Consider the following 10,047-nt stretch of genomic DNA (forward strand, 5'->3'; position numbering starts at 1 on the left):
TGAAAACCATCCCAAATCAGTTGACAAGATATACAAGGTTATCCGCAAAGAATGAGACGAAAAGACGACATAAAATTCTTAAAATATGACGATCCCAAGGTTAAAGTAAGTTTTCGGTCTTTGACAGTCTTTAAATGATTTGGTAACGAGGGAAACAAGTTACCAGTTGCAGGGAATCATGAATATAAGATAACAGTGTAAATTCCATACAATAGTCTCTGAAGTCCAGAGGGCGGAAACGTCATGTATGTGTGTCTGTACCAAAAGACTGTGTGTAATTAATAACGAACCGAAGGCGTGTACTTTAGGTATAATACAGTACATAAGAATCTCGGTATTTGTACAGTCTAGGAGAATACATTTGTTTCTTGTTAATTGTTTCTTTAAAAATAAGTTTAATGTATATGTAATATTTTTTTATATATATTTAAGTCAACACTTGAAGCCAAATTTTCACCCAAAGAATATAACTTGATTAAAGTTTACAATAAACTTCTCTTTACAGTACATAAGAATCTCGGTATTTGTACAGTCTAGGAGAATACATTTGTTTCTTGTTAATTGTTTCTTTAAAAATAAGTTTAATATATATGTAATAATTTTTTATATATTTAAGTCAACACTGGAAACCAAATTTTCACGCAAAGAATATAATTTGATTAAAGTTTACAATAAACTTCTCCTTATCTGAGCTTAATTATAATTGACGACATAGTTCTGCAATTTCCTTTACTGTAGTCATGTTGTGTCTGTACCAAAAGAGTGTGCGTTTGTAATATCGAACTCGTCTGCACAGCAGTGCAACTGGCTTTCTTATGCCAGACAACGCCATTTCCCAATTCCCTTTATTCTTATTCCCTGCTGAAGTCTCATTCTTAGTGGGTTACCAGGAAAATTAAAATTTCTATCCTACCCATGACACTCTCCGCAAATATAGATCATCGGCATCTTAATAACAGCAGCATCCTTATCACCGTCCATTCTTCTGAAATCAGGAGGAGAGACTAGAAATAATGTTTCTAGGTTAACATAATAAAGAGAAATATGCTTTGTAGATCTTTATATTTAGTAGAGACTAGAAATATACTTTCTAGATCTTCAAAAACAGGAAGAATTGTATTATTTATTGGAGGAGAAACTAGAAAAGCCCATTCTAGATCATCGTAAGAAATCTGCTTTCTAGAAGAGATTTTTTTGACGTTTATTATTCACAGGGAACATAAATATTATTTCTAGGCTTCCCTTTTCTCAAGTTTTATAGGTTCATGTGTTTCAAGCAAATATAAAAGGTAAAATATTTTAAATATCATTCAAATATACTAGTAAAAATTTACCAGGGGGTATACAATATACATTATAGAAGCGTGTTTTTAACAACCATTGGAAAGGATTCTAATCATTATTTTTGATAAGATCAAGACTGAATTTGGACTTTAAGAATAACTTATATACAAAGCGATTAAAGAGTACAAATATTGATAACCACTTTCTATGAAAATTTCAATACTATAATACTTTGACTGATATAAGTTCGTTAATAATGTTAACATGGGTATATTTGTTTTGAAAGTAGTTGAGAACTATGATTTGAAAGCGTGAAGATTTTGTCGAAGACATTGCAAGCATGAAATTACAGTTTTCTTGTTTATAGTTAAGATATTTGCAGTAAAAATTCCAACTATTTCCTAAGAATCACGTTGGAACAACGCACTAAAGAATTTTCACAATAATCAAAAGAATATATTGAGAAATAAACAAAACCAAATCTAAAAATCAGAAAATTTTAAACCGTGCACTCTTGACTAAAATAGGCTGTAACATAAGTTTAAGTAATCCTTCATTTCCAAAGAGTGAAATGCCCGATGTAAAACGGTACCATTTAAACCTTTGTCTGAACAACAAGGAAAACCCTTACGTTTCTATTTGAAAATCAATAGATTTCCAAATGCAGCTTTTCTAAAAGTCTATGCAGCAGAAACAAGAGAAGAAATTGACAATTTATCTTTTTTATCTAAATTTTTCTAAAGTTTCATTATTTCGCTTAAGAAGATAGTAAACATAATATCTCAAAACAATAGCTGAAGCGCTCGGTATACCTGCTTTTAAAAAAATTTTAAGTTCACGAAAGTCGGTAGTTTCAGCATGAATTGCATATGTTACTTATCGTTCTCTAGTTTTAGCATGAATATTGAATAGGAATTGTGTCATTTGACACATATCAATAAAATAACCTATGATAGTTTGGATAACAACATTATAATCACATGTTACATATGGAAGGCGTCTTGTAACCTGATAATTTGGTTTTTATAAATAACGTTTAAGTAGATTACAGGTAGACATCGTTTGGACATCGTTTAATAATTAATGTTGGACATAAAAAAGTGCCAATACCCAACTTACTAGTTCTATGATTAATAATAAATTTAAAAGTTTTGTTGTCGTTTTCGTTTCTGATCCATGGCATCAAGGATGGGTTGTCTCTTTGCATTATATCTTCGTCTCAGATCTTCAATCTCTTTCTCCATCTCAGAATCCAAACCTAGATTCGTTCAAACATATTGATTGCTCATTTATTTAAGTTATTAAATCTAACTTCGTAAAAAGATAAGTAATCAACCTGATAAGTAATAATAATCAGAATTCATTATATTTTGAATTCTTTATGCCTGACTTTGTTCAACTTTAATGTACGTTTTCAAGCAATACTGATTTCCTTTCATCAAACATAATTTCCAAATAATTTTATTCTCGTTAACTGTAGGAGCTAACACTTTATTAATGGTAGTTCAGGGCTTTACCCAACAAATCTTAGTTTACACTTGAGATTTATGTGAGAAGAACGTAAGTTTTCTTTTTATATTTTGCTAATTGGATCAACAAACTTTTATTCTGTTTTCCAAATTATATAATTAAACTAACTAGAGTACCAGACGTCACCCAGGTTATATTATAATTTATAGACATAGTTCTGAAAAAAAATAAGCCTGTCACCCGGCTCGTGATTCAAACCAATTTGGTCTAGCCGTTTGGCCTAGTAAAATCCTACCTGACATTCTCATACTAAGTTCGTCAAAGGGTAGAAACTTAAGGAACTCGAAGTCTCCCTCGTTAATAGATCTCTGGAACTTATCGGAACTCAATGGGTTTAAAGGCTGGCTCATGGCCACTGACAAATTTTGTCCTAAATAAATTTTTTGTTGAAAAATCAGTGACCAAATGAAAATTGTTTGATAACGTGGTGGGCACCTGCAATTTGTTGAAGTTGTCGTTGCAGATTTTGTTTTGCGATTTCAAGTTGAGGGGACTTTTCCTCGACTACTACCGGAGCAGGTTTGGGTTTAGATTCAGGTTCAGGGCGTATCTTCTTCTCCTCGTCATTCTCCTTCTTATCAAAATGATCTAGAAATTCTGGCCTGAAAAAGAGATTTTTTTAAAAATTAACTTTAAGTTGTCTAATTTTATCGGGTCCGACTCCCTAAATGCCATCAAAAAAGAGGTTTTTACACAAAGATAATTAAGATCGATATATTCTGATGATAACAGCATTACCTGTATTTCGAACCACCTGGAGCCGTCCCGTACTGTTTCATTGTGCTATCCTCCTCTTCTTCGTTTATAACCATAGTTCCCAGGTTAGAATCTATACCAGACATAGTCCTGCACACAATATAGTTCCCGGGTTAGAATCTATACCAGACATAGTCCTGTACACAATATAATTCCCAGGTTAGAATCTATACCAGACATAGTCATGTAAACAATATGGTTCCCGGGTTAGAATCTATACCAGACATAGTCCTGCACACAATATAGTTCCCAGGTTAGAATTTATACCAGACATAGTCCTGCACACAATATAGTTCCCAGGTTAGAATCTACACCAGACATTTAAATAAAAAGAATCTAAGGGAATAAGGTTTTTTGAAAAGCCGAAATATTGTAACGTATTTTTAGCAATTTATATGCTGTTTATTTAGTTATCGTGCATGTTTAAATCTTCACAAGGCATGATCGAAAAAAACGTACAAAAGGAACTTTAAAACTTAAAAAAAAAAAATAATAATAAAAACCCCTCAGATTTATAATATTTATCTTTTCTAACCACCAATCAGAACTAAATGTTGCAAAATTTTCCGTCTTGAATTATAAATATATATAAAACAAAACTGATCAGTTTATAAAAGTATACCTGGATATGGCTGAACCTGGTCCAGTATCATGTTGAACCATAGTTCCTCCTTCTACCCCTATCATGGAGCCGGTTCCATGCTGTACCATGGTTCCGTCTCCGTACTGGAGCATGGTTCCGTCGTACTCCGGGTTGGTAGGATGATTGACAAAGGTTCCGTCTGATATACTGATTAGGGTTCCTTGATCTCCGGGTAGCATTGTTCCACTATCGGCCTTTAACAACAATTTTAATTCTTTTTTAAATCAATATGTTCTAAATTTCTTTGTGAACAATCGTATAATTCGGTAAAAAGCAAAATTTTTCGGATATTTTCTATTGTGCCCGGTTCGAAAATACATAATTCTAAAAATTTGAGCGCCCCCCCCCCCTTAAAATACACACATCTCAACTTCTGTTCTAAGAAATATATTAACATAAATATCTTATTTTTCAGTGCAAGGTTTTTAATCTCCTCCCCCATTGACCAATTCAGGGGTTCATGTTTTATTAACGTCAGAATTAAGTTTCTTTTCTTCTAAAAAATATTCCAGAAAATTATCTTACATTATCCTCGTCTAATGAGTCGAGTTGATTATCCCGTATTTCAGCCGCCTCCAGAATAATACCGTGAAGGATCTGACAGGATTTGGCGTTCACTGAAATTATTCCATTTATTTTTAAAATAATCAAAATAAATTAGAAAACATGTAAAATTATGGAGAAAAAATTATTGAAGTTTGTTTATCATAAGTTTAAAACATATGTTCCAATATTTGTATGAATTATATCCTACCAATAAAGTCTGAATGTAAAAGCTCGCTTGCTGTCGCTCTTTTCTCTGGTGTTTTCACCAAGCACCGCGACACAAGGTCGATAAACTGCGGCGACCATCTGTCGCTGTCCCGAAAGGTTGGAGGAGGTTTGGAAGGAATCATAAATATCGCTCTAGATAAACAAAATGTAGAAATTGTAAAAATTGTGAGAAAATACTTACTGTGAAATATTACCTCAGCTCACAACTTAGTGTTGAGCATAGCTTTTCATCAAATACAATATTATTTGATGCAATTTTGAAAAACGAATTACTTCCATAGTTATCATAAGCTAAAAAAATTGAGCAGAAAACTTTTTTGTAAAACCAAAAATGAAAAAATGGATTCAAGAAAAATTGGGACAACCCCCCCCCCNGCAACAAAGAAATGGACCAATTAGCCATGACGTCACAATTGTCAAATATAACAAGAAAGGCAATATTTTCTCCCATTAGTTGACTTGTTTTCCAAGATTAAATAAAAAGTGTAAAAACAGAAAATAAAGAACACTTTTTTCACTGCAAGATAAGCACTTTATTATCACTATTATTACTAATTTTGTCGGACACATAAAACTGTTGACACTCGTGACGTAAGTAATGCAGCTGAACTGAGATTGTACAAATTCTACGTTGCGATCTATTGCACTTGATAATCTATTTGGTTATTTAAACCCTGAAGTTAAAATTTGGCAATACACTTAATTATGAAATTAAAGAAAAAAAATTCTGAGAGAGGAAGGAATAGTAGAAGATATCCCTGTTACCTCATCGGATGAATATCTCCGTAGGGCGGTTTCCCCTCCGCCATCTCCAACGCCGTGATGCCTAAGCTCCAAATATCCGCTACACAATCATATCCAATCTCCTGGATAACCTCGGGAGCCATCCAGAACGGAGTTCCTAAAATATTATTTTTTTATTCCGGGAAATTTTCGCGAAGATTTCAATGAACTAACCTATCACAGTATTTCTTTTGGCCATGGTATCGGTGAGTTGACCAGCAACTCCGAAATCCGCGAGTTTAGCGTGCCCCTCGGAGTTGAGCAGAATGTTTCCCGCCTTAATATCTCGGTGGATTTTCTTACGTAGATGTAAATACTCCAAACCTTTAAGTGTATCACAGAGAATAGTACCGATCTCGTCCTCGGACAAAGTTTTCTTTCTTAGTCTCATTATATCTGATACGGATCCGGCCCCGCAGTATTCCATCACTATCCATAAATCCGTGTTCTTAAAATACGATCCGTAATATTTCACTACGTAGGGAGAGTCACATTGCTGCATGATCGATATCTCCTTGATGATCTCCTGTAGATCTGTATCCACGGGAACTTGTTTAATTGCAAGAATCTGTTTCGAATCTTTATGTAAAGCTTTGAAAACTGAACCATAGCTTCCCTCCCCTAGTTTACTTAGTATATCAAACACCTGAAAACAAAACAAGTATATCAAACACCTGAAAACAAAACAATAAATATGTTAATTTCTTCAATAAATACACACAAAAGAGGAGAAACTTAAAGAGAGGTTGTTTTTTTAGGACATTAACATGGATAGGATTATTGGATGGTTTGTAGAAACTTAATAGAAGAAATTGTAACAGAGACATTTTACTTATCAAGTTCATTGATAAATCATGAAAAGGTCTTGTACGAATCGATACAATTTTTTAACAGTTGTGTTACTAAAAATATAAAAAAAACCCTGGAATTACAAAGTTTTAATGAGCTTCAGATGTGCCCCCCCCCCCCCTCCCCCATAACTCCTGCCTGTACGCAAGAATGTGTACTACCTAATCCGTAAATCCTCTCTAGACACAATAAACTGTGATCCTTTCTTTGATAAAAGTACTAAAGTCCGTCTATCCCCCGTATCTACTCACTGGTCGCCACTTCGTCCCCCGTACTAACTTCCTGGAAACGAGTTTTTACGAACCTCTTCTGGTTGACGAGTTAAAGATGCCTCGTCCAGCATCTCCAGTCTTGAACTCTCTTTCTCCATATTAAACTAAATCATTAATCTGAAACTAAATAGATCAGATCTAACAGTTTAATGTTGGTTTTAAACAATAGTTATCAAATTGTTTGTTAAATAACAAAAGTTATGTTTACACTTTATATAAATAATTAGTAGTTTATTACAATAACAATAAATATTCCGAACTTGAATATTTAAGCTCAATATGATTATCGCAGTGAATTACAAACATATACAAGTGTATCAAATATATTAAGCTTAAGACAGAGACTATACAGTGTTTAATTGGAGAAACATTTCTTTTATTTGTGGATTTGAATCCAACGAACAGGGTGTAACACCGTCTGTATCCTGAAGAGAAGGATCTGCTCCGACCTTGAGTAGGAACCGAACCATCTCCAGGTGGGTGCAGCTGGTAGCGTAGTGTAGAGCAGTCTGCCCATCATCATCCTTGAAAAAGAGATTGATAATAAGTTATTCAAAAATCATAACATATTTAGGTGTATCTGTCATAATTTTCTGAATATAAAAAAATTCTAAAATTAAGGTGGTATAGACCGAGAATAGAGACGCCAAAATAATACTCTTTTGAAGAAAAAAAAATTGAAATCTTAAAAAAGGGAACCTAAAGTGAAACCCCCGAATAATAGAATAGCATCATGGCCGTATTCACCAAAATGGAGAGACGCGAATAAATAAGTAAGTAAGAAGAGCAACGCAATGGACTGAGTTTCTGGTTACTAACACAAAGTATCTACCTGAAGATTAATTAGTGTTTTATCTAGACTTATTAAAAGCTCCGCAACCTCAGTCATCCCTCTATCTGCCGCCCAGTGGAGTAGGCTCATCCCGTTCTCATCCTTGCATCGTACATTCTCCACAGTCAGGATCTTTTTCAGTATATCCAGATCTCCGTCCCGAACCCGATCCCAGATAGTTTTATCCTGCTCCGGAACCTGTTCCTCAGGCCTAGGACAGCTTACACTAATCCAGCCTGCAGTTGGATCCTGAGCTTCCTTTCCTCTCCACTCAGGTTCAAGGATATCCAACTTCTCAATATATTCATCCCTCGCTACGCATTTATCCAGGTTTCCTAACTCCGTCCAGGCAAACCATTTACTCTTCTCTGAGAGCTGGTAGAAGGAGGGTTTAGGTGTGTTGCAAACTCCCTCAGTAACCTGTTTATATCTAGCATAGAAGTAGAGTAGATCATTGTTCTCCAACCTTCCAGCAATCCCTCGAACATACTTACACGCTGCATCAAACTCCTCCATTGTTGGTTATCTTTAAAATAAATATTTGATGGTTTCCGGTCAGATCGGTTTCATTGATCCCTGTTCCTCGGAGAAAATCCGCCGGATATATATAGGAGCAGGAGAGCTTCCACTTCAGGAGTAATCCTTCAATACTCCAGTCTGCAGCCCGCTCTTGAACTGTGCAGATAAACTCAGATCCAGGATTATTTCTCAAGATCCAACTCACCGTGACCAGCAGGGGTTCAAACACGTCCGGATCAAAGAATAGATCGGAACCAAGGATGAGATCAACACGGCCCTTGAGCCGGAGGGTTTGTAAAGAGAATGCTCCCCAGGTCAAAGGTTGGATGGATACACTCTCCTCCAGGTTGTTTAATCTCACTCCCTCTCTACAGTTCTCCAAACAATGAGGAAGGTTTAAACTATCTGTAAGAATGACCTAAAATAAATTAAATATCTAAAACATAAAAATATTACAATTTTGAAATCTATTTTAACCAACCTTGCAACCTAGTTTAGCGGAGAGTAGTCCTGGTAGAGCAGTTCCGGCGCCGAGCTCCAATACTTGCTTACCTCGCAGATTATCCTAGAATTTAAAATTAGAGAATCAGACAGGACATGATCACTCACTTTAGACTCCTGATATCTTTGCAACCTGATATCGTAGACCTCTGATATTTCAAACTACGATTTCTACTAGATCAAAAAGTCAAAGATTAAGATTTCATCAATTATCAGGTTGCAAAATTATAGAGATTAAGAATATTGGTATAATGGCAGATCTTTAACACTTAATTAAAAAGAATTATTTATTTTCGTTGGGTTTGTTAAAAAACTGTTTTGATACTGTTATCTTAATAACTTATTTCATTATTATTTTTATTAGAAAAGTGTTGGTGAAGAGGTTTTTAAATGAGCTGAGCTATGAGAGTAATTGCTCTTCTATTCTTGTATATGATCAGGGGGGGGGGGAAAAAATACCAATTGTAGATGATCTGACCTGATGAAGCCAAATATACCAAGCTAGGACTGGTGATGAAGGCCAGATATATAAACCGTAGCTTGCTGCAAGCTGCTCAGGGATTGTCACTTCAACAGGATCCTAGTATTGCAAAAATAATAAATAAAAATTATACTTAATTTAAAAAAAGAATGAAAATGAAATCATCTCATAGAAGTGGTGAATTTTTCCAAGATTTTCAAAACTTCAGGGTGAAAAATTCAAATATAGTTTAAACAAACTAACAAAAATATTTAATATGAGGCGGGATAGCAATTTTTATGAACATATTTTGAGAATAATTCCCGCGGCCGAGAATACTATTATAGTTCGTTAATCAGGTAAGACTAACCTTAGTTTGATCCGGAACACAACCTCCACTCTCATTCCTTAAGAAATGATGAAAAATGAACTTTTTCTTTCTGAATTTTGGTTCAGTAAACTGGAAATCCTGATCTGTTGGAAGACGAGGTTCAGTTTCTCCGTCTGCTCCGGAACCCTCATCGGAGTCTGGTTCTAATCTTTTCTTCCGAGTTAGTCCGGCCGCTAGCCGGGATCTTTTCAACGGAGATTTAGCCGGAGATCTACAAATACTCTCGTCATCACTGAAATCATCTGTAAAACTTGAATCTAAACTGTCCTTGGATATTTCTCCGCGTTGATCCCGCTCCTGGTTGGATCCCGCAGTACCTGAAGGACCCGGAGAATCTGATCCGAACCTTGATTCCTCGTCCTGTGAGTTCTCACTGGAAGTATAATTGACTAGATTAGAAGAACCCTGCTCCGGGTAAGATCTATCCATTGAAGAACATTTCTAGCATTGTTC

General features: G+C 35.0%; 3 protein-coding genes across 3 annotated transcripts; all 3 read right to left on the reverse strand.

The window, feature by feature from the left end:
- Positions 1 to 983: 983 nt before the first annotated feature.
- Positions 984 to 7,092, reverse strand: LOC111709748 (serine/threonine-protein kinase 3). Its single transcript, XM_023483645.1, has 10 exons — positions 6,924 to 7,092; positions 5,945 to 6,416; positions 5,753 to 5,888; positions 4,968 to 5,119; positions 4,739 to 4,830; positions 4,193 to 4,407; positions 3,553 to 3,660; positions 3,250 to 3,416; positions 3,050 to 3,184; positions 984 to 2,542 (listed from the first exon to the last, which is right to left on the reverse strand). The coding sequence occupies exons 1-10, from the start codon at positions 6,987 to 6,989 to the stop codon at positions 2,427 to 2,429; spliced, it is 1,659 nt and encodes a 552-aa protein (XP_023339413.1). The 5' UTR covers positions 6,990 to 7,092; the 3' UTR covers positions 984 to 2,426.
- A 106-nt stretch (positions 7,093 to 7,198) lies between these two features.
- On the reverse strand, positions 7,199 to 8,261 carry LOC111709753 (acyl-CoA-binding domain-containing protein 6-like). Its single transcript, XM_023483649.1, has 2 exons — positions 7,724 to 8,261; positions 7,199 to 7,415 (listed from the first exon to the last, which is right to left on the reverse strand). Exons 1-2 carry the CDS (start codon positions 8,237 to 8,239, stop codon positions 7,236 to 7,238), a joined length of 696 nt encoding a protein of 231 aa, XP_023339417.1. The 5' UTR covers positions 8,240 to 8,261; the 3' UTR covers positions 7,199 to 7,235.
- Positions 8,204 to 10,047, reverse strand: LOC111709750 (methyltransferase-like protein 23). The gene is made up of 4 exons (XM_023483647.1): positions 9,574 to 10,047; positions 9,222 to 9,323; positions 8,724 to 8,807; positions 8,204 to 8,660 (listed from the first exon to the last, which is right to left on the reverse strand). Exons 1-4 carry the CDS (start codon positions 10,021 to 10,023, stop codon positions 8,226 to 8,228), a joined length of 1,071 nt encoding a protein of 356 aa, XP_023339415.1. The 5' UTR covers positions 10,024 to 10,047; the 3' UTR covers positions 8,204 to 8,225.

This window comes from Eurytemora carolleeae, unplaced genomic scaffold (genome assembly GCF_000591075.1).
Source record: "Eurytemora carolleeae unplaced genomic scaffold, Eaff_2.0 scaffold995, whole genome shotgun sequence".
NCBI classification, from domain to species: Eukaryota; Metazoa; Arthropoda; class Copepoda; order Calanoida; family Temoridae; genus Eurytemora; species Eurytemora carolleeae.

What these genes read in the sequence shown, in the direction of transcription:
- LOC111709748 (XM_023483645.1), bottom strand. Translation starts at nt 6,989, where the DNA reads ATGGAGAAAGAGAGTTCAAGACTGGAGATGCTGGACGAGGCATCTTTA. An exon ending in TAACTCGTCAACCAGAAGAG is followed by an intron (nt 6,417 to 6,923) that starts GTTCGTAAAAAC and finishes TTTTGTTTTCAG; the next exon opens with GTGTTTGATATACTAAGTAA. An exon ending in ACTTAGTATGAGAATGTCAG is followed by an intron (nt 2,543 to 3,049) that starts GTAGGATTTTAC and finishes GAACGAATCTAG; the next exon opens with GTTTGGATTCTGAGATGGAG.
- LOC111709753 (XM_023483649.1), bottom strand. Translation starts at nt 8,239, where the DNA reads ATGGAGGAGTTTGATGCAGCGTGTAAGTATGTTCGAGGGATTGCTGGA. An exon ending in AAACACTAATTAATCTTCAG is followed by an intron (nt 7,416 to 7,723) that starts GTAGATACTTTG and finishes CTCTTTTTCAAG; the next exon opens with GATGATGATGGGCAGACTGC.
- LOC111709750 (XM_023483647.1), bottom strand. Translation starts at nt 10,023, where the DNA reads ATGGATAGATCTTACCCGGAGCAGGGTTCTTCTAATCTAGTCAATTAT. An exon ending in GGTATATTTGGCTTCATCAG is followed by an intron (nt 8,808 to 9,221) that starts GTCAGATCATCT and finishes TTTAAATTCTAG; the next exon opens with GATAATCTGCGAGGTAAGCA. An exon ending in CCGCTAAACTAGGTTGCAAG is followed by an intron (nt 8,661 to 8,723) that starts GTTGGTTAAAAT and finishes AATTTATTTTAG; the next exon opens with GTCATTCTTACAGATAGTTT.